The following is a 24,768-nucleotide window of genomic DNA, read 5'->3' as shown; positions in this document are numbered from 1 at the left end:
ACGTAAAAGATTAGATCCCTTATGAAAATGCATAGAGCTAAAATGCGTTTGGTAGATCCATATGTGAACTCATAGATCTCTAATACATTTACTAGAGCATTCTACTCCCATACAACCCAGGAGTGTGGCACCACAAGAAAAAAACTTTGGATTTAGAGCTTATTGTAAGAGAATGGAGAGGGATAATAGAGGCCATGCTGTGTGGATGGAAGACCTATAGATCAAATAAACATGAGTGATATGAAAATAAACATGCATAAAAGAGCTCTATCCATAAGGTATAGCTCTCTGCGCATATATGGGGATCATAGGGATTCCTATACATGCATAGGGCTCTCTACATAGAGAACTTTATGCAGTATGCATAGAGCAGATAGCGATTCCTATACATGAATAGGGATCTTTTCATAGAGAACCTTATGTATTTACATGAATTGTGCTCAAATATATCCTTATGCATGCTTTATAACACTCTCTACATGCATAGAGCTCATACAAAACCCTTTACATGCATAGACAGAAGTGTATACATGCATAGACAGAAGTGTATACATGCATAGAGCTAGAGAGACCTATGTATACATAGAGTTGATAGAGATCCTTATGCATGACTAGAGCTCAATGAATTTACATAAGGGCTCTAACTTATGCATAGAGCTCAAAGAGATGTCTATATTTAAGGTAAAAAAACCTTACACAAATTCATAGAGCTCTCATGCATTTGGCCTTCTAAGCATTTTCATAAGGGCAGTACTCCACCTTATTCATAGAGCTCAAAAGAGATCTTGATGGATTAGGTAAGAGCCCTTATACGAATGCAAGAGTGCCGATGCATTTTATAGATCCCCTATACAAATGCTAGAGTTCTTATGCATTTTATAGGGCCCTTTATGTATATTTTTTATTAGGCGCAAGCCCTTATACAAATGTATGGATTTATCATACATTTGGTAGAGCTCTCTATATATGCATAGAGCTCATAGAGAGCCCTATACATGCATAGAGAGCACTCTATGTATATACAAAGAGCTCTAACCTATAAAACCCTTTACATGCATAGACAGAAGTGTATACATGCATAGAGCTAGAGAGACCTATGTATACATAGAGTTGATAGAGATCCTTATGCATGACTAGAGCTCAATGAATTTACATAAGGGCTCTAACTTATGCATAGAGCTCAAAGAGATGTCTGTATGTAAGGTAAAAAAACATTATACAAATTCATAGAGCTCTCATGCATTTGGCCTTCTAAGCATTTTCATAACGGCAGTACTCCACCTTATTCATAGAGCTCAAAGAGATCTTGATGGATTAGGTAAGAGCCCTTATACGAATGCAAGAGTGCCGATGCATTTTATAGATCCCCTATACAAATTCTAGAGTTCTTATGCATTTTATAGGGCCCTTTATGTATATTTTTTATTAGGTGCAAGCCCTTATACAACTGTATGGATTTATCATACATTTGGTAGAGCTCTCTATACATGCATAGAGCTCATAGAGAGCCCTATACATGCATAGAGAGCACTCTATGTATATACAAAGAGTTCTAACCATAAGGTAGAGAACTCTATGTATGCATAAACCGCGCGCGCGCATGTGTGTGTGTGTGTGAGAGAGAGAGAGACAGAGGGCGCTTAAATTTAAGATAACAATTTCATTTTGGCAGGATGGAAAAGATTCTTGAAAGATATCGAATGTGCTCAAGGATAAAGAGTGGAAATCTTGCAGAATCAAATATGGAGGTACCCAATGATATTTATACATAGTTATTGCATAATTTTTGAGTTTTTAACTATAATGTGCGTACATTATATTAGAAAACTAAAATCTATTATTTTTTGATATAGAGCTCATTTTTTAATATCTTATCTATGGATACACTTTAATATTTTATATCTATGGCTACACTTTAATCTTGTATATTTATATCATTGTAGAGTTAGAGGAAGGAGTTTATTATGATCACATATTCTATATATAAAAGGATAATCAATGGTAAAAGTTATATTTCCGGACAACATGTTTTTTGTTTTTGCGTGACTTTATGTAAGACACTTTTCCGTCTCATGTCCTTAAATGGGAACGTATTTTTTGTAAGACAGTATTAGAACAGATAAAGAAACCTTACCTTGTGCTTAATGTCAAATATGGAAAGTCTAAGGACTTTGTATACATACTTACTGGGACTAGTAATAGATGAAAGACCGGTTTTAAGTTTTGTTCGTTAACTAATCACTTATATATATATCATTTTTGATAATAAGTAGTAGACAATCATTTTCTTACAATATAGAAGTAATTAAATGCTTGTGAGATCACTTACTCTTGCTTCCTTGTATGCTATTGAATATTTCTTCTTGATTGATGCATGCTAGATAGGTTTGTTTGTTGAAGGATTTCCTCTTGCATTAGCTTCTTCTTCTTTCCCTAGTTTGTATGATGCATATGGTAAAAAACTTGGTAATTTCTCTAATTTTTTTGTTCTCACATGCATCTCTATAGAGAGGGAAATTAAGCCTCATTGAGAATCATTATATATGGGATTAGACATTGACACTTACAAGTGTTAAGACCTTCCCTTTACATTCATCATCATGACATCTAATTCAAGTCTTTAAATTGAGAAGTTTGATGGACATAATTTTCATACATGGAAAGTGAAGGCGAAGTTTCTACTCTTGAGAGAGGGATTATGGGGAATAGTTAATGGTGATGTTAGAAATATCGTGACACTAGAGAAGGTAAAGTATCATGGATAAAAAGATGAGAAGGATCTAGCTATCATTGCAATTGGTTTAGATGATCATTACATCCATCATGTTACTAGTGCAACAAGCTCTCTAGATGCATGGAATAGCTCTTTGTTGGTACATAAGGTTAAAACTCCAAGATAAGCCTTAACTTTTAGTTCTATGAGCTATAAATGAAAGTTGAAGAACCGTGAACATAAAATGAAGAGATTAATGGCTAAACTTTTTTCCATTAAAGAACTTGTTAGTGAGATGACGATGCTATTGCCATACTTCTTAAAAGAACCTATCATTGATGGCGATACTATTGGCATACTTCTCAAAAGAATGGCTGAGGAGTTTGATAACATAGTCACATTGAAGAATATTCCAGAGCCAACAACTCTGAAAGGAGTGGAGATTTTTCTACTTGAGGAGGACAAGAAAATTAAAGGAAAGCTCAATATTGGAGGATATATCGACAAAAGAGAATTCTACACCAGCAGTAACAAAGGTCTAAGAGGAGCATCAAATAGAGCCAAAGGTTGAAAAAACATAACTACTATGGTAAAAATATTCATGAAAAAAAAACACTGCTACTTTAAAAAGAAATGTAACTTTTGTGGAAAGATGAACCATGAAGAGAAAGACTACATATTTAAGAAGAGAGCATCTTCAACACATCGATTGTGTGAGAAAAGAAGAAGAAGAAGAAGCAGACAACAACGATGAAGAAAACCTCATCCAAGATGATTGGGTTTTTTTAAAGGGTCTAAAAAAAGCAAAGCCACTCAATAAAACTCTCTACTCTCTTGTAATCTCCATATAGGCTAATTCGGTGAGACCAAAGTCATAATATTTTGGTAAATCCAAACATGTAGAAGAAAATCATGTATAAGCTAAGGTGGAGAAAAACAATCTCGGGGTGGTTCACATAAAAATATGTAAGTATAGCATGCAAGTTCAAACAAAGGGGTTTTTAAATTCAAAATTTTAAGGTAAATTTATAGAAATATATTTACGGAATGGGTTTTTAATCAAATTTGAAAAAAAAAAACCCGTAAGTGCATAAAGAAAAAGGAAAAAAGGAGTCATTTTATTCATGAAAATTTCACAAGTAATGGGATTTTTTAAATACCCTTGAATGAACATGATACATAGGTTTTCTTAGTAGTGCACTCCTCTTGAGATCAATGTCATGTACTTGTTAAATCCACACAGGTCTATAAGTGTTGGTTGAGGGAGAGTTTTGTAAATATCAAATGACAATCTAGAGTTTACAAAGGTTAAAAGGTTAAAAGCTAGGAATCCAAGGTTTCACTAAGTTACATTCACCTCATTAAAAAGGGTAGCTACCTTTTGGCCTAGATTTAAGGAGATGATTAAGGTGACAATGGTAGGTATTTGAAATTGATTCTCCATTTTTAGAAATCATGGATGCTCCTCCAATAGCTATGCAATTATGGCTACAAAAGTTTACTTTGGTTGATTATACCTATTACTTGTATCATAACACTAATCTTATTATCTTTAGTTTAAGCTCTATTACTTAGTATACATGCAATATTGATTCATTATGTTCAACCACCATTATTATCCACCACCCTAAGCCTCCTAATCCACAAGCTAACACTCACAAGTCCAATAGCATAGTTGAAGTATAGTCTAGTAATGTTCATGTAGATCAAGCTAACCTCTATGTCCTTGTACATAGTGGGATCCTCCAAAAACTCATCTATATCTATGAAAATATTTGTGTTCTACTCTAATGGCACCAAAATAGTTTTAAATCCTATCATATAATATGTCCAAGCTATGCTACTTTTGTAGCAATAAGATTCCATGAGGTGATCTCACCATCTATATACCCAAGAAATACCATAGCTCACCCAAATCCTTTATCTTGAACTTTTGCTTCAAAATTATCTTGACATCATGCATGTCACCATCACTATCACTAGCAATAATAAAGGGATCCACATAAATGACTAATAGAATTATTTCTCTATTTACATTTTTCACATAAAGTGAAAAAATAGCATTCAACATTTGAAATCCAATGGTACCAAGAAACTCTTTGATCTTGTTTAACCATGCCTTGGTTTCCTATTTCATGTATTACAAGAATTTGTGTAGCTTGCACACAAAATTTGGGTGTGCATTGTTGCATCATGTATAGTTCTTCATGTAAGTCACCATGCAAGAAAGCATTCTTTGCATCCATCTAATGTACAGACCAACCTACTGATAGCTCTCACTGTTGGAATTAGGGTTGCAGGAATGCACACACAACTTCAAGAAGATGAGGAAGCTTGAGCACAACACTGTAGTGTATTATGAGTGCCAAAAATGAAAGATTAACAAGCCCTAGAAGATAATGGGCGTATATACAATGCACGGGGGAAAAAACCTCCTAGTGAGGGAAAAAGTGCCCCGGCGGTCCTAAGTGTGTTCACACACATCACTACTATAATATGGTAACAAATCCCCCCTGGAGTGATGCGGTGAACAAGAGCTAGCACTCATGTATAGGGAAGTGTCTAGCTATGTGGACGAATCCACAAAAGGGAGTAAGCCCAAAGCTTTGCGAAAAGCTTCGAACTTCTCACGAGGCAGAGCCTTTGTGAAAAGGTCTGCAAGGTTATCCTGTGTTGGCACATAAGCCAAACTGATCTCTCCTGCAGAGAGTCTCTCCCTGACATAATGGTAGTGCACCTCAATGTGCTTCGTACGAGCATGGAACACTGGGTTCCGCGCAACTGCCAATGCGCTCTGACTGTCAGTGAAGATGGTGGTGGCAGATGGCTGCCCAACACCCAAATCAGCCATAAGGCGTCTGAGCCACACACACTCAACCGTAGCTGTGAAAGCTGCCCTGTACTCAGCTTCACAACTAGAAGTGGCCACAGTAGGCTGCTTCTTGCTCAACCATGATATGCATGAGCTTCCAAGCATGAAGCAAAAACCACTCGTGGACACGCGTGTGTCATAACAACCAGCCCAGTCAGAATCTGAAAAAGCATGTAAATCTGGCGGCAATGATCCCCCCTTGGGATAAAACAACCCAAGATGCCGAGTACCACTCAAATAGCGAAAGATACGCTTCACTGCCTGCCAATGCTTAATGCTTGGGCTATGCATAAATCTGCTCACCTGTGAGACTGCAAACTGAATGTCTGGCCTCGTAATGCATACATAAATGAGGCAACCAACAGCTGTCTGATAGAGTGTGACATCAAAGTGATCTCCAGCGTCATGAAGACTCAACTTCAAACCTGTCTCCATTGGAGTAGCAATAGGCTTGCAGTCTTCAAGGCCAAATCTCCGCAACAATGTTTCAATATACTTTGTCTGACACAAAGCAATACCTCCATCACACTGCTTAAATTGTATCCCCAAATAATGATGCAAATGCCCCAAATCTGACATCTCAAAAGAGGCATTCAAATCAGCCTTAAAATCAGCAATATGACTCTCATTTGGTCCTGTGAGCAGCATGTCATCGACATAGAGAGCAATGATTAGATGTACACCATCCACACGTTTAGCATACAAAGTGCTTTCTGTTGGACTATTCTGAAACCCATGTGCAGTCAAATATGCATGTATTTTTTCATACCAAGCTCGTGGAGCTTGCTTTAAACCATATAAAGCCTTTTTTAACCTGCACACTTTGTTTTCCTGCCCTCTTTGAAGAAAACCACGAGGCTGCGATACATACACCTCCTCATGCAAATCTCCATTTAAGAACGCAGTCTTTATGTCCAGCTGATGTACATTCCAACCATTATGAGCTGCTAATGCACAGATGCTACGAACAGTGGTCATACGACATGTGGGAGCAAAAGTCTCATCAAAATCAATGCCCTTCTCTTGAGCATAACCTTTTGCAACAAGCCTAGCCTTATGGCGATCCACTGTGCCATCAGGCTTACGCTTCAATTTGTATACCCACTTAGTGCCAATGGCCTTCTTGCCAGGGGGCAAGTCACATAAAGACCATGTACCATTCTTCATAATAGCATCGTATTCTGCTTGCATAGCAGCCATCCAATTTTCTGAACTTTGTGCCTCATCAAATGAAACAGGCTCACTTTCATCGCACATACTAGAAACAGCCAATGCATAACAATCTGACGCATAAGAGGCACCATGAGAGCCAGAACGAGTGCGACTAGACAAAGGGGCATCCAACTTGCTGTCACGCAAAGTCTGCACCAGCCATCTAGGCATATTCCTAGAGCCCTCAATCTCTTGTCTCTCATCCTCAAGTGCATCATGCACATCTGCATCAGATATAGGCTGATCTGTACCATCATTTAAAACCTGCATAGGCTGAAAAACTGCCTCATGAGGTATTGCACTTGACTGTGCACCACTGAAAAGAGGCAACAATGTATCATAGACATCACGTGAGCTGATATCTGTCTCCTTAGTACATGAAACCAAGGGCTGAACTGCATCTTCCACAAATACAACATCACGGCTAACCAAAATGCGCTTTGTCTGTGGATGATACAAACGATAGCCTTTGCTCTCAGCACTATATCCAACAAAAATACATTTGACAGCTTTGTCATCCAATTTTCTGCGATGTTGCACAGGCACTAATGCATATGCCAGGCAACCAAAAACACGTAAATGGCCAACAGATGGCTTGCGGCCATGCCATGCCTCATATGGAGTGACAACCTGTAATGCTTTGGTGGGACACCTGTTTAGTACATAAGTGGCACACATGACAGCCTCAAGCCAAAAACCATGTGGTAGACTTTGACTCTTAACCATACATCTTGCCATTTCCATGAGAGACCTGTTTTTTCTCTCAGCCACACCATTTTGCTGTGGTGTATACGGCACTGTACATTGGTGTTTTATCCCACGCTCAGCCAGAAATGCATTAAATTCTGAAGACATATACTCCCCCCCTCGATCTGAACGGAGGGTGCCCATCTTACTTTCTGACACATTTTCAGCCATAACCAAAAACTGTTTGAAGCACAAAAACACTTCGGACTTTGCCTTCAAAGGATATACCCATGCATGCCTGGTAAAATCATCAATGAAAGTCACGAAGTAAAGGTAGTTTCCAAATGATGGAGTTTGCATGGGACCACAAACATCACTGTGAACAAGCTGCAATCTGCGTTCAGCTCTCACTGATCCATCTTTGGGAAAGGAAGCACGCTGCATTTTACCCAATATGCAGCCCTCACAAACATGCTTGACAGGTGCCTCAAGCTTAGGCAAAGAAGACACCATTTCAGATTTCTGCAGGCGCAGCAAACTTGCAAAATTCAGATGACCAAAACGTGCATGCCACAGTTTTGCATCTGAAATAGCCTGCGTATCCATAATAGCACATGCTGAATCCTCTACACATTTGCCATCCATATTGAGCTTATACAGCCCTCGACATAGTGAACCAGATGCTACAATGATGTCACCACAAGAGAGATCATGAACAGTACATCTGTCATCCACAAATTTTACAACCAAACCTGTTTTGGCAAATGCGGAGACTGACAGCAGATTCTTTTTGATCCCTGGCACATACAATGCATCAAAAAGTGTAAAGGTGTTGCCATTTGCAACATTCAGCACAATCTGTCCAACTCCTTTAACGGGATAAGAGGAGTTATTGGCACAAGTGACAGTATTCCCTGTGGGAGCAGACTCAAGGAAAGTGAATAAACTGCGCTGCGAGGTGATATGCTTAGTGGCACCACTGTCAAAGTACCATACATCTGAATCTACTGCAGACATACATGTGTCATGCAAAGATGGGTCATAACTGCACTGCGCATTGAATGCCCATTCTGTATCTAGCACAACATTAGCAGATTCATTGTTAGAAGGAGAGGCATCTGCAACAGCCATACCAGCCTCTTTCTTCTTAGCCTCTTTCGCAGCCAGCTTAGGACACGCTTTGATGACATGATCATTTCCCTTACAGTACTTGCAAAATGTCTTCTGTTTGTCACCCTTCTTCTCATCTTTGTCTTCCTTCTTTGGTTGCGCAGCATTTGCAGATTTCTGCTTACTAGAAGAAAAGCCAGCTTTACCTTTCCCGCTTCTCTGACTAGCACCGAAAGCTTGATCTGCGACACGCATATTATTCCTGTTTTGCCTTGACTGATCTTCTTGCAGCAAAACAGAAACTAACTCCTCAAATGATAAGGCATTGGGATTGCCTTTCATCATCAAGCGAAGAGTGGAAGCAAAACCCTGATAAGAATCTGGTAGACCATCCAAAACAGTCTGCACAAGTGAACTGTCTGACAGGATTTCATCTGCAGAAATGAGCTGCTCTTTGAAATCCTTGATCTTTGTCAAAAAGCTATCCATAGAATCACCTTCGTTCATATGCTCATTCTCCAACTGTTTTCGGAGATAAGCAACACGAGCCTCATTTCTTGCCTGATACAATGTGGCAAGTACATCCCAAGCATCCTTAGAAGTCCTGCAGGAGCGAATATGTGGGATAATGGTACGTTTGACAGACAGCGCAATCAAGGCATGAGCCTGCGCATCTCTACCATCCCAACGAATCTGCTCTGCTGAAAGTGGTGGTTCTCGAACAGCTGCTACAGCACTTGTGCCTGCACCATCATCTACAGTACCTGTTTCTGATGTGTTTGCAGCATTCCCAGCCACAATAGGACGTGCATCAATACCCTGCACAATGTTCCATAACCCCTTTGCTACCAATACATGTCGCATCATATATGCCCACAATGGATAGTTGGTGCCATCCAACTTATCCTCAGCAGCCAACATGCGGAATACATCATTGTTGTCAGCCATGGCCAATGACTGTACTACTAGATGTAAATGCTGTCTGTAAGAGGTAAACCTGTATAAAATCGACCTGTGCTATGCAGCACAGCCCAAAACAGACGAATGGGCACCTGTCCTGCAGATTTTAATCTTGACAGAAAATCTGCACAGTAGGACGATTTTGCCTGCGCAGTACTTGGAATGCAAAAACGGAGGGCGAAATGACTTCAGATCAAAATTCTGAAATGACCAAGCCCTACGGGCTCTCCCACGGCATATACTAACCTGCAGACGCTCGTGAAACCTCGTTGCAATCGGAGGAGATGAAGCGGCAGGTGCCGGTGATGCTGCCCGGGAGGAGGAAGCCTGCTCTGATACCAATTGTTGGAATTAGGGTTGCAGGAATGCACACACAACTTCAAGAAGATGAGGAAGCTTGAGCACAACACTGTAGTGTATTATGAGTGCCAAAAATGAAAGATTAACAAGCCCTAGAAGATAATGGGCGTATATACAATGCACGGGGGAAAAAACCTCCTAGTGAGGGAAAAAGTGCCCCGGCGGTCCTAAGTGTGTTCACACACATCACTACTATAATATGGTAACAAATGGTATCAGGGGGGATTTGTTACCATATTATAGTAGTGATGTGTGTGAACACACTTAGGACCGCCGGGGCACTTTTTCCCTCACTAGGAGGTTTTTTCCCCCGTGCATTGTATATACGCCCATTATCTTCTAGGGCTTGTTAATCTTTCATTTTTGGCACTCATAATACACTACAGTGTTGTGCTCAAGCTTCCTCATCTTCTTGAAGTTGTGTGTGCATTCCTGCAACCCTAATTCCAACACTCACATGGTTGTCATTCTTGCAATTGGGTTGAATGTTTCCTCATAGTCAATGCCATAGGTCTGTGCACACTGACCCTTGGCAACAAATCTTCTCTTTATCCTACTCATTGATCCATCCAAGTTATGCTTGACCTTTTATTTAAGAAAATGCACTAACTTGCATGTTACATTTACATCCAATGTTACCATGTCCTTATCCATGGTAACTTTTCTTTTTATTTTCAAAAAATTCTTGCTCAAAACAAGTAGGATCTAGTTACTCTTGTACTGCTTTAATCATGTAGCATAATGATGGGTTGTATATCCATCATATCTCAACATGTGAGTAGAGTATCTAACCCTCTAGGCTTTCGTGTACCCTAAGCAATGATAAGTATCCTCAAACTAGTTTCAATTCTCCTTACCCTAGGAGTAATCATTGATGGAATGCCAATCTTGTCACCAAGGCTTTACTCGAAGCCACTAGAGTCACCATCTATATATACGTGACTTGTTAACACATCAGGCATAAAAGGTTGATCTATCTTTTTTTTCCCCTCCTCGGCATGATACATGTCTATCTACAGCTATCCTCAACCTTCTAGAACATGGACTAATATTGAATCCATTGCTAGAGGATTCTCTAGGTCCACTAAGCACCTATGAGATTGCTGCTCTATATGTGGGGTAGCATCATTATCTCTTATGTTTGTGTCTTTAATTTCCTTTAGTGGTGCATACCAACTACTCATCTCATCAAAGACAACATCTTTGCTTACTTGCATCTCATGAGTGGTAAGGTTATAACATCCATAATTTGTCTACTCCAAAGAATAAAAAATGAACATGCAGAACTCTATCGTTGGATCCAACTTTATTTTCACTTCATCGAGAAAATGCACATATGTAATATATCTAAACATTTTTAATAGACACATTTGGTTTTATATCATGTTCATAATGTAGATAACAATTTTTGTGCTATTGCTTTAACCTAAAAATAATCGAGCATATTCTTTTCAGACATCAAGGTTCAAGCCACTTCTGTAATGTGCGTATTTTTTCGTTTTGCCTTGTGAAGTGCACTTGCATATTTAAGTAGTCTCTTGATTCCTTGATTCCTTAATATTTAAGTAGTCTCTTGATTCCTTGATTCTCAAGAAATCACTTAGCTCATTGGAAAATACTCTTTCCTACCATCCAATCTTAGGCATTGGATTTGCATACCATTTACTTTCTCAACCAAGGCTTTAAATCTCCGAAAGTGAGCAAACATTTCACTCTTCTTGTTCATAAAATAAACCCACACTTTTCTAATGTGCAACTTGCATAATTGGTATAATAGCCTTCTTGGTTGGTTTCCATACTTCAGAATGTATAACATCCAATAGCTTTGTACTAGTGTACTTTTCATGTGGGAATGCATGTTTTGCCTACTTATACCAAGCTGGCATCTTCACATACTTCATGCATACCATCAACCTTGAGTTTCCACAAAATTGTAATAATATTGTGAGCTTGTATAGACTTCAACCCTATCATTGTATATTTATATGACCAATATGCTTGTGTCATACACATCAACATTTGAAATGACACATGTCCCATGTGGAAACATGACTACCTTCACCGTAAGCATATTAATATCAAAAGTAAACATCTTGACATTTTTGTTATCCTTTTTAACCAAGCGGCAATGACTTTTGTATTCTTTCACAAAACATCTTTTGAGGATTAAACCTTAGACCGTGCTCAATCATCTGTCTAATTGAAACTAGATTCTTTGTAATATTTGAAACATGAGAAGTACATCTACCAAGTAATTCATTTTGCCATCATGCATAGATAATGGTACTTAAACCACATGTGCAACGAGATGTGTAATGTCATCACTTATTTTAAATAACTTGATTTTTTCATTTTATGCATCTCTAAACCACTCACCACCATGATTCATGTTGTGCCAGACATATTAAACTGCACATACCAAACATCTCTAGATCTTGACAAATCTCCTTGTCATGAAATTGAGCATATGCTACATCATGTTGACTTATTTCATCACCTACTTACTTGATGATGCATAGTTTCCTTGGAGTGCTTTTTCATGTGTCCTGGTTTATCACTTTATGTTATTTACATTTTTATTTCTTTGCCAATCATCTTGGTTCCTCTTTGGATTTCTTTGACTCCTCTAGAGCGGCATCTTTCACTTATTTGTACATCAGATTCCTATTGTTATTAGTACCCATGCTTTTTATTTCATAATGTCTTGCACCTTGGAACCTAGATAATGATCTACCTCTATCTCTATTTGTATCTGAGTACGTCTTCTCATGTGATTTTCTAGAGGATGAAACTCTCCCAATATTCATCTCCTCACGGATTAGGAGAGCAATCAATTTCTAAAAATAAAAAAGGTTTTCTCAAACTTTAACAAGACGGTATGAATTTGTTTGTATTCCTTACCAGGACCATTCAAGGTCACTCTACCACACCATATCATCATCATCTGATAGTGATCCAATAGAAGCAAGGGCATCTAAAAGCCTGCTAACCTTCACCAAGTAATCATCTATTCATACCTTCCCTCCTGTAACATTATGCAGCTCTTTTTTTAGCTACATCTTCACCAAGGTGTTCCAAGAATCCTTAGGCATTTTTGCTATATATGCACAATCATAGAATCTATCACCCTGATAGACAAGCAATACACCACCTTTTTAGGTCTTTCATGCCATGCTTTATATGCCTGACTTACTGAAGAGGTGGGATTTTCTTACCAATCTTTAGCTGCTTTTTACCATCTATGATGAGACCTTTCAATATACATTTTCCATAAGGAAATTGATCATCCTAAATTTCCATGCTTGGAAATTATTACTGTCTAGCTTCTCACTCACAATCTATGACAAGCTATCAAACATCTTTACTTGTAGTAACTAAGCACTTTTTAACAATTTCTTCACTTTTAGTAACCTATAAACTCTCACAGTCACTCACTGAGGTATTGGAAACCTGTTATAATGTGATTGTGTGTGAACTAGTCACATACACATACATTCATCAACACTTGTAAATCTTAGATTCTCTACATATATTGTTTTTAGCTATATCTCTGTTGGCAACTTTACACCGAACCAAAAATCGAGCATATATAGTCAAAATCAACACTTAATAAAAATACTTGCAAAGCCAAAATGGGATCCAAAACGTGTCCGAATTGCATCGAGAAGAACAAAGTTAATTGCACGCAATAGGATTTTTTTTATTTACCAAGGATAATACCTCAATCTAAGACACTGACTTCCCTATCTACATGTATCTCTAGTAGCTACCAAAGGTATTGCTCTAAAATCAAAGAGAGAAAGAGATAGAAATACCCTTACATGTGAGTTACGTGTACAGCATCCTTTCTTGCCTTGTCCTTACCTCTCGCTTTTCTCCTTAGCTCTCACATAAACCAAGCCTTTGATACCATAAAGAGAATGCAGGGGACAGGGAGAGCTTGAGTTCCTTGTAAGTAAACACACGCATACTCAAGATAGAGACACAAGAGAAAGATGGATAATTTAATTTTCTTCTATCATTTTCTCTTCTCTACAACCATAAACTAACAAGATAAGAGTATATACTATAAGAGAAATTACTCTCCTACTGTAACATAAAAATGTCAGTGCATAGTGTGAACCCAATTATATGAACTAGTACTATAACTATGCTATAGTAATCCAAAGGTTGGTTGACTCTTAGAGGATGTAGTGGCATCATGTCCTTCTTTTGTGGCTTTGCACAACATTGGCACTCGTCACATTCTTTCACAAATAGTGTACAATCTTTGAAGAGTGTGGGCCACCAATACCTAGATTAGAGTATTTGTCTTGTCATCATAATATTGCATGTGAAGTGTCCACCAACTACTCCTTGGTGTGCTTTCTTGATGATGTCTATGTATTTATCATCCCTCGAGTAGCATCTTAAGTTATCCTCACCATGTCTATAAAGAGTTCTAGCAATTAATTGGTAAGGTTTTGCTTCTTTAAGGAACTTCAGGGCTAGATCTTTCTTTACCTTTTTTTCCTCTCGAAAACCATTAACTTGAAAGTTAATGATTCTCTCACTCCATTCTAGAATAGCCTCAATCTTGAATTGTGTAGCATCCAATAACTCGTTATCAACTCTAATCGGTGCTTCATCATTAGGTATGTGAGACAGATAATCCGCCATGACATGTTTTTTCCAGGTCTCACAACTATTGTAAAACTAAACTCGAGAAGAATTATTTCCATGGAACATTGTTTGTTTACCAAGATTCAAGAAGGCTTCATGATCAACATAGAAAACAAACGTTAGCAAGAAGGTAGTGCTAGAATTTCTTTAGAGCATAAACCATTTCTAATTCTTAGTGGTGGTGTAATTTATTTCCTTCTCATCTATTTTTTGACTTGCAAAACTAATAGGATAGTCCAATTTGTATTCCCCTAGCTATGTTAGGATGTATCCAATTGCAAAATTAGAGGCATCAATGTGTACATGAAAGATGAGGTCCCAATTAGGTGTTTGCAAGATTGGAGCACTGGCCAAGGATTACTTCAATGCATCATAAGCATGTTGACACTCCTCGGTCCATATAAATACAATCAATATCTTGTACAAAAGATGAGTTATTTTTGCATAGAAAGGAATAAATTGATGGTAGTAGAGCCAACATGGACCATGAATCTCTGGACTCCCTTATAGTTAGTTGATGGGAGTAATTCCAAGATGACCTTGATTTTACTCTCATCAATGAAAATCCTATCTTTGGACACTATATATCCAAGAATAACTCTGTGTTTCACCCAAAATTGGTATTTACAAGGATTTAAGTATATGCAATAAAATCAACACCTTTCAAACATCCTTGTTAGGTACCTTTGAGAAACTTTCTCAAGAAGTCCTTAAAAAACAATATTCATAAGTCTTTGGAATGTGGTTGGTGTGTTGGTTAGACCGAATGGCATAACTTTGTAAGCATACACACCATGCTCAGTGACAAAAGTTATTTTGGTTTGGTCCTCAGGTGTAATCAAAATTTTATTATAGCGTGAATATCTCTCCTAAAAGCTATAAGCCTTCTTGTTTGTAATGCATTCAAGTACATATTCTAAATATGGCAAGGGGTAATGATCTCTACGCGTGGCCTTTCTTGAGATCAACACACACTCTAAGTTTTCCATTCTTTTTGGGCATAACCACAATAGGTGAGACCCATTCTGAGTATTCAATCTCATAGATGAATCCAAACTCAATGAGTTTATCAATCTCTTTCTTAATAATGCTTGCATATTTGGGATTCATTGGATAGGGTCACTGTTGGATTGGTTTAGCATGGGTACCATGGGGATTCATTGGATAGGGTCACTGTTGGATTGGTTTAGCATGGGTACCATGGGGATGGTGTGTTGTATCACCTCTATAGGAACTCCCTTCATATCATGGTATGTTTATGCAAAGAAATCCCTATAATCCTTGAGGAGAGCTACAAGTATAGACTCCTTGGTCTTTTTGAAGTCCTTGGCTATGTAGACAGGTTTAGGATCTTCTCTTGGTTCAGCCCGGTCTACTTTCTTGACCTTTGGAGGCTCGTCTCTCTCAAAGGCTTCTCCAGTCTCACTTGTGGGGTTACAATTGGCATTATCAAACACTAACTTGTGTTCCCCTTTGGTGTAAGGGATTGTGGCCATATGTATCCAATTTAGATCATCCTCATGTAGAGCATTCTCACTGTTAGGTGTAACCCATGTAGATCCTTTGGTTCCCCAATTATTGATTGTGGCCATATGTATCCAATTTAGATCATCCTCATGCAAAATAGCTTGTTTATCAACATCCTTGTGGGATGGATCAGTCTCTTCTTGACAAGTTTAGCAGTATTGCAATGGGGTTGAATAATTGGTGGTGTCTGAACAATTTTCAAGAAATCCTCCACTTTCCATAGGATGTACGCAAATTAGAGGAAGATGCAAGGAGTCGAGGATCTTGGGTGAAGGTTCTTTCTTCTGCAACCTTAGTAAATGAGGTGGATGTGTTAACTAGGCTTGGAGCCATTGTTATAGGGACTGTTGTAACTATAGTTGCCATGGTTGTAAAACTGAGGGCATGAAACTAATGGGAAATCTTGCATGGTTGGTCATAGATGGTGTCATTATGAGTGGTGTAGAACCCATTATCTCAAAATTTAAAATTGTGCTAGGCTTGCAAGGGATGAAGGGATAACCTAGCTCACTAAGAGGATTGAGTGAGCTCACATAGAGGGCAAAACTAGCTAGCCGAAAGGGCTATTGCTACTTATAAGAAAGGGTTGACCTAGCTCACTAAGAGAGTTGAATGAACTCACATAGAGGCATAGTTGTCAGGTACGAAACAAATGTACGTAAAAATGGTACCGGTAGTATGGGACTTTTAAATTTTGAAAAATAAGTTCGATTAAGATATGGTCCACTTTAAAAAACACTTGAAAAATAGATATTTTTACAAATTTGCAGATGCAAAGTCTAGAGAAGTTGTCAGGTACGAAACAAATGTACGTAAAAATGGTACCGGTAGTATGGGACTTTTAAATTTTGAAAAATAAGTTCGATTAAGATATGGTCCACTTTAAAAAACACTTGAAAAATAGATATTTTTACAAATTTGCAGATGCAAAGTCTAGAGAAGTTGTCATAAACTACAAGTTAAAAAGAGACATGAATGGTGAACATATGCGTGCAGCATGCCGTAAGTAAGAGCCGTGGCCTGTGGCTTGCAATAGTAAATACAATAAAGTGTGTAGTGAACAATCACAATACTAAGTACAAAAATGTCTAGGCTAGACTCTAGTCCTGTGACTCCTCCTCCTTAGAGGAATCACTAGGGGAAGGAATGCCCTCACTAGAGATACATCATCACTGGCCAACCCAAAACTTCCATTACTAAGAACATTGCCCTCGTCCATTTCCATGACCCGGAATTAGCGGAAGGTTTCTCGCCCGTGGTGGTATATAAGGCAAAAGCCCCATGTTTTTCCTTTCTTGTGGCATCGAGAACTCATTGCTAAAGAGAGAGAGAGAGAGAGAGAGAGAGAGAGAGAGAGAGAGAGCTTGAGAAGAGAGAGAGAGAGAGAGAGAGAGAGAGAGAGAGAGAGAGAGCCTAGAAAGTAGATATAGAGAGCTTGAGAGTGGGGGGAAGGAGAGGGAGGGAGAGCCTAGGTAGTAGGCCCTAGAGAGCTTGAGAGAGAGAGAGAGAGAGAGAGAGAGAGAGGGGCTAGGTAGTAGACATAGAGACATTGAGAGAGAGGGGGAGAGCCTAGGTAGTAGGCCCTAGAGAACTTGAGAGAGAGAGAGAGAGAGAGAGAGAGAGAGAGGAAAGAGAGAGAGACAGGGTCCAAGTAGGTTGCCTTGTTGCCTTGGCGGAACACACTAGGCAACAGATGGCAAAAACAACATGGCAACATAGAGCGAATGCAAAGAAAAACCACAAAAAAAGTCTTTTTTATCGTATCTTACCGGCCAAGTACGAAACAAAACGAAACACTACGAAATGCAGCGGCAAAACTGTCATGGAAAAAAAATGTCCCCGATCTCATATCATATGCATGTCCCATTTCGTACCGGTTTTTACATACCTCTGTTGCGGTACGCGTCTCCCAGAAAACTAAGCATAGAGGTGAAACTATCTAGTTGGAAGGGTTGTTGCTACTTATAAGAAGTGACAAACCAACTCACCAAGAGTTCACAACAAAGAGGGTGAAACTAGCTAGCTAGAATAGTTGCTTACAAGAAGTGTAGACACATCATCATTGAACACACCAACATGTTAGGATCAAGCAATAACAAAAGATCTCGTTGCCTCATAAAAAGTATAGAAATAATTTTCCCTTTAACCTAGATAATTAGCATACCATTTTAAAAGTATGTGTCCCTAACATTACTTAGGTTAAAGATGATATAAAATTAAAGGCCCAATCTTGTGGTGCTTCTTATTGGGTAGGGCCCTACTATGTATGGCCTCACTAAGCTCTTTCCCTGGTTTCCTTTTTAGGTCTCACATCTCAAGGCCACCCTAAACTTCACACTTTCTTGATGATAAGTTTATTGTCTTTCAAAACTCTGAGGTTTATGAAAACTATGAACTCGAGAAAAGTAAAAACAACACTTCATAAATAATTTAGATAGCATGCAAAAACATATGATTTTTAAAGAATAAGAATATCGTTTGAATTTCAAGCATCTAAATATTCTCTTGATAATCTTTCTTGATCCAATGAAAATGAATATATGCTTGAATGTGAGGTTTCTCCATCTCACTTCATCTTTTGAGTAACTCAAAGGAGGATGCCGTATGACAAAAGAACAAGAAAAAAAGGTTCAAATAGGAAAAGCCTGAACATCTCATTGGGTTTTAAAGCTCTTGGATGAGTGATCTCCTCATCTAATGATATATTTGGGGGGCTGAGGTTGGCACCCACCTAGAGAAAGTTACACCCCCTATGGCCTTGGTTTTCAACAATCACATTTTCGAACCTTGACTGGCAATGTGCAGACCTCATGATAGTAGAATAAAATTCTAGACATGAATTTTAGTAGAAGCCACAGGTGGTGGTGGAGTGGCTAGAGCATGGGAGAATCAGATGGAGGTCCTCATACTAGTAAGGTCTAACTGCACATAGTTTTGACTATGCTTGTGGTGTCTTAAAAAAAGTATTAGTACGTGTGAAGGTTCATGTCATTGAAGAGAAGGTTTTTTTGAATGTCTTTTTTTGGGGTAGATTCTCATCCCTACCGAGAAAAAGCATTTCTCGGAATGAGATTTTTTTTTTCTTTTCACACTTACATTTGGAAGGCCATTCATGGTGCTACGTTAAGAGGTAAGACAACTAATTAATAATGTTGTGTTGTTAGTATTGGAGACATGAGGCTACCCGAATGAAGAACCAACTAGAGTTCCTAGAAGAAATGCACAGGTAAAAACATCTTTCCTGCATTTATGCGAAGTATGGCCTCAAATGTTGGTACGCATTCCATAGTAGCTTGTGTAGTATCCAAGGATTTGAAGTAGGTGTACACTGTGAATACTGTCACACACTGAGTGAAATTGAAGTAAATATTGTCTCTTCAATATCTTAAATTTTGTCTCTTTTATTTTGGTTTTTACAGAAGTATTTCAGGTGAGAATCTAGAAAGATTGCAGATTAGGGACTTGCGAAAACTTGAAAGCAAACTTCAAACTGGTATATCTCGAGTGAGAGAAAGAAAGGTAGTTGTTGGGAATATACTTCAATTATACAAGTAATGGATTGGATATTATTACGCTAAAACTAGATATAACATTTGCTTTGTAACCTGGATAGACACAATTGCTAATGCAGCAAGTCGAAGATTTGCGTACAAAGGTACGTGTTTCAAGCGAATTTTCTAAGGAGGCTAAAAGCAGTATGTTGGGTTCATTTGATTTTTCAAACATAATAAAGAGTTTATGTGGGTTTTCGATTGCTTTTTCTCTGCAGGAGAACTTGCTGTTAGCAGAGAACGAGTCACTAAGATCGAAGGTAATCAAAATCCATAACATCGACTCCACACACACATACACAGATGATTTTACCTTGTTATTAATCAAATATACACCCAAACTCGCTTAGTCGTAGTGATTCCTGTTGACTGAAGTTTAATTAGTTTTTGACATAATCGTCGTCGTCAAAGTTGGCCGAGTTATATGCATGTCAACAAGCGCCAGGTGGATCTACAGCAACAGGCCCTAGTGACATTGAAGACCTGGTGAGTAGCAAGCCGGCGTCCCCAAGGTCACAGGAATCAAGCATGGATGTTGCTGAAACCACCCTTCAGCTTGGTTACTCTCCTAGATAAGCACGTGATCGGCGATGGGCACGCATAATGCACGTGCCGTACTCCTAGAAACTTCTGGAAAAAAGATATGGTGACGCAGTAATTAAGAAGGTCCGGGCTCATGTTTCTCAAGGATGTATTTTACAAACCCATGTGTGTGTAATTAGCATTACGCTTGGCATTCATGTTAGACCAGATTTCACCATACTATATATGTTTCTGTACCAATCAATCTAAGTTTGTGATTTCAAGAATGGTGGTGGTGGGTAGTGTAAGCGTTGCAGCTGCCTCGGTGCCCCCAACGTTAGCACAAGGCGTACATTGGTGAAACATACAACATGCATGGTTTCAAGACGAAAGCGGTAAGAACTACGTCAAGGAAATACTTCAAGTGGAGAAAGATCTGTTAACCAGAACTGGGCAGGCAGCTCTTGGAATTCTTTTACAGCGGAAACCCGACAGGAGGAACCCTAAATCAACAGGTGAAAGCAGGAAAATCCAACCTGATTTCTTAGGCGAAACCAAAACCCTATGTTACAAAGCCTTTTAATCTTGCAGAGGTCGTCGCCTTTTCCACACACGACTCAACTAGGGGGATACGTAGATGCGTTTGAAATGAAATTGATATTATTAACAGCAGTAGAGTAATTAAAGGGACACGCTAGACAGTTGAGAGGCAAATATTGCAAAATCCTTGGTAGAGCTGCCTGAGTAGAGACATGGCATTGTGGCTGGAGGCAGCAACTATAGGAAGAGCTGCCTGCCATAAAAAAGCACTAGGAAGTTGGTGAGTAGAGAACATTGGCGGGGATGCAACTACGTTCACTCATAGCAAACGGTCACCGACTTTGCCAAAAGTAGCGAACCTAGATTTTCCTTGGTTACACCACTCGTTCAGATGAGCTCACACAACTACAATAAATGTGTATGCAATGCATTGCCCAGACAGAGGGACTGAACCAGTGTTCGAAAAAAACTATTTTCCCAAAAAGTAAAAAACCTTCATCTAAAAATTGTGAAATTATTTATAAAGAAAATTTTCAAATTCTGAAGGTTTTTGTTCTACAACCCCTCAAAATCTGCCGGTTTTTATACCCTTAAGTTTCAAATTTGAAGGTAGTTTTAAAAATCTGCAGGTACCCGGGTTTTTTTCGAACACTGGACTGAACCTTGAAGCCTTAGGGTTAGGGTCTCTTAGTGCGGAGCAGCACTGCGGCTCCCCCGCCGTCGGTTACTTCTAGTCGTGCTCTTGAGTGCCGGTGCCGCCTAATAGAGTTAGATACAACCCCTATGGTAAGCATGCCAACATCACTCACTTCGAGGTTAAGAGCTAGAGCAACAGGCTGCACACTTGGCCTCAATATATGTAGAGAATTTGCCAGTGACAGATTTGTCATCATGCACTAGAGTGAATGAGGCATCCCAAGTAATGGCATCTTTTCTAGGGCAAAACATCTCGTTGCTATCGCTTTCCTATGTTGACACCTTGTCCATTGGCCCTGAGGACTCTCCTTCAGTAAGGAGTGGCTGTAGACCTCAGAACTACGAATGCAAGCCAATCTTATGAACCATAGTCCTCGATCATCATGAAGGTGTTCACTACTAGGGTTTCTCACAAAGTCTACCGCGAGTTCAAGACAGCTGCTAACCGCGGTGCCCATCTGTGCTTCACGGGATGCATACCCTCGGAGGAAGACTCTAAAAGATGGTTTGCAGTGGCTCTTCAAGGCAAAGCTGCCTTTTTTGCTTTTACTTTGCAAGCAAGGGTTTCTTCTAGGTCTTGGTGGAATTACGTCCTCAAAGAGATGATATTTGAGGAAGGGTTTCTTCTAGGTCTTTAGTTACAAACGAAGCCTGGTTCATCTCATTCCCTAGTATCCGGCCTTCAAGCTGGAGCATGTGCCGCAAAACAAATGCTCGGTATGGATTAGCTTCTCCAACCTCCAATACTACCTATGCGTAGAAGTACCCATAGTGGCTGGCATTCTTGGCAGGGTCCTATATGCTCCTTCGTTGGAGTTTAATGAAGGCCAAGGGCCTCAACCATGGCAATGCTACATACTCGTGCAAAATCTTTATGCATAAACCTAGATGTATAAAGCTTTATGCATATGGCTTTATGCACAAGATCAATTCACAAAGCTTGTGAATATAAAGCCTTGTGCACAAGCTTTATGCATAAAAGTATAATTCTTTAATTCTTATATATTTATGTATAAATCTAGATGCATTAAGCTTTAAACCCTCAAACCTTATGCATAAAGCATTATGCACAAGCTTAATGCACAAAGCTTGTGAATATAAAGCTGTACGCACAAGCTTTATGCATAAAGTGTTAAAAAAATCCAAAAACCATGAACATCAACTAAAATGCAATGATTCTCAATAATGAAAAAACTCATAATGATAAAAACATCAACTAAGCACATCAAAATGTGAGCTAACCCAGGCACTCTGGGTTTAACCACTAACTCAAAAGATTAAGGTATAATGAAAATGAGCTACCACAGCTATTATGAGGTTAGTCATTGCCAATAAATCTAAGTACAATGTAAGTGAGCTAACCCAGCTAGTCTGAGTTTAGTTACTATCAAGATAGAGATCTAGTCAGCAGCAACCTCTCTAGATCTCAAATTCTCTAAAATGCTCTCATGGTCATCCAATCGAAGCCGAAAACATGGTCGAGAACTCTCTTTTCGGCTCTATACTCGATCAAGAGTGAGTCTGGTAGCAACCACTAGATGAGAGAAGTGAAATGCCTCTAACTCCCACTTCCACTGCTGGAACTCAAGAATCTCCTGACGAAGTCGAATCTGTTGGTGCCACAATCATGCTATGGGTGTCCAAAGAAAACCTATGATCATCCACTATATCCTGGTCAAGGATGCACTTTGGCATTAGAAATTTTTTGGACCCAAAAAGGACCTCCTAAGGAAGCCAGTATATCCATAACTAACTGTCAAGTCTCCACAACCCTATAAACATAACTAAGTGTCAGATCTCGAAATTATGGGGATCTCAATGTTGAAATGTAGAGAGAAAGAGACGAGACAAGAGACACATCATGTACGCTCCCAAAGACTGATTCATATTGAGCACAAGATACATATATATAGGTGAGACCAAGTTAGGTAGAGTGAGCCATATATAGAGCTCCAACACCTCCACTCAAACAAGGGTCTCTAGCTATGGATGAAAAAACCCTTGGGGAGTACAAGGGAAAAACCCAAGCCCCTATACAAATGTGAAAATATGAACCAGAAGTAATGATGTGAAAGTGCATTGTGCATCTATGTACAAATATACAAAAGGACCAAGAGGTCATAGTGAGCAATTGTGGAATGTGCAAAGTGCATGGTGTCTAGAAGATTACAACGATATATGTACAAAGCTACTATAAGAGTAAAGAGCCTAATCTAGAAAGAGTGAGCCCGAGGCAACTCCAAGCTCTGAGCGCAAGAGAATGAAGCGTGACTCATTGAGACCTTTGGTAAGAATATCTGCAATCATCTGGTCACTTGGACAATGTTCAATCATGATAGTGCCTTTGCGTACTTCGTATCGAACATAATGGTAATGCACAGCAATATGTTTTGACTTGTTATGTTGGACATAGTCTTTTGCAAGACTAATAGCACTCTGATTATCACACCGCAAGGGTGTACTAGAAAGAGGAGAATGGCCGATATCTGTCAACACTTGTCGAAGCCAAATGAGTTCACGAGCTGCAAGTGATGCCGCAACATATTCAGATTCGGTTGTAGAAACTGCAACACAACGTTGTTTCTTGCTGGTCCAAGAAATAAGACAACCATTAATGAAGAAACAATTGCCACTAGTAGATCGCATAGATAAATGTGAGCTGGCCCAATCTGCATCTGTGTAACCCAAAAGAGAAAGAGATGGAATGGAGTCGGATGTGAATTGTCGTTGATAAACCAAACCATAATCTATAGTGCCTTTCAAGTATTTCAACACGCGCTTTGCTGAAGACCAATGCTTAAGAGAAGGACATGCAAGGTGTTGCCCGAGATAGTTAGCAATAAATAAAATGTCAGGACGAGTGTTCAAACCAACAACTTGAAGACATCCAACCAAATTAGCATATGGTTGATTTGTAACAAGATGGCCACCACCATCAGAAGTGTTTTTCATGGAACTCGCAAGACAAGGAGTAGTTGCTGAATGTGCAGATTCCAAACCAAACTTCTTAATAGTATCTTCAATAAACTTTGACTGTCGAAGTAATAAAATACCTTTACTGCGATCCCTTTGAATCTGAATGCCAAGACACGAGTGAAGCTCTCCAAGATCCACCATATCAAATGCAGAAGATAACAACTGCTTACTTTGGTGTAGAAATCCCAAATCATTGGAAACAAGGATTGTATCATCCACATAAAGGGCAAGGATTACAAAACTACCATTTTGGTGTTTGGTAAATAAGTTGGGATCAGAAGAGCAAGAGAGAAAACCATGGGAGGTAAGAAAAAGATCAAACTTGATGTACCAGGCCCGTGAAGCTTGTTTAAGACCATATAAAGCCCTATGAAGACGAG

The 24,768-nt window shown here is 39.0% G+C and overlaps 1 protein-coding gene across 8 annotated transcripts in view; it reads left to right on the top strand.

Annotated features, from left to right (window-relative positions):
- The window catches only part of LOC147633152 (MADS-box transcription factor 23-like), a 58,865-nt gene extending 38,431 nt beyond the window's left edge, over positions 1-20,434 (top strand). Inside the window, exons 2-7 of one of the 8 annotated variants that reach the window (XM_086806177.1) lie at positions 1,673-1,748; positions 19,268-19,329; positions 19,523-19,622; positions 19,717-19,758; positions 19,873-19,914; positions 20,066-20,434. In XM_086806177.1, coding sequence (XP_086662303.1) covers positions 1,673-1,748; positions 19,268-19,329; positions 19,523-19,622; positions 19,717-19,758; positions 19,873-19,914; positions 20,066-20,230 — 487 coding nt within the window. In that variant the 3' untranslated portion in view covers positions 20,231-20,434. Of the gene's footprint in view, positions 1-1,672; positions 1,749-19,267; positions 19,330-19,522; positions 19,623-19,716; positions 19,759-19,872; positions 19,915-20,038 lie in introns of all 8 variants that reach the window. The other 7 variants (XM_086806182.1, XM_086806180.1, XM_086806181.1 and 4 more) reach the window with 7 other exon arrangements.
- The last annotated feature ends 4,334 nt before the right edge of the window (positions 20,435-24,768 follow it).

This window comes from Cibotium barometz, chromosome 12 (genome assembly GCF_041138505.1).
Source record: "Cibotium barometz isolate CiBa-2024 chromosome 12, ASM4113850v1, whole genome shotgun sequence".
Classification (NCBI taxonomy): domain Eukaryota; kingdom Viridiplantae; phylum Streptophyta; class Polypodiopsida; order Cyatheales; family Cibotiaceae; genus Cibotium; species Cibotium barometz.
The sequence above is the reverse complement of the archived record's forward strand: the minus strand, read 5'-3'. Positions and strand labels throughout refer to the sequence as shown.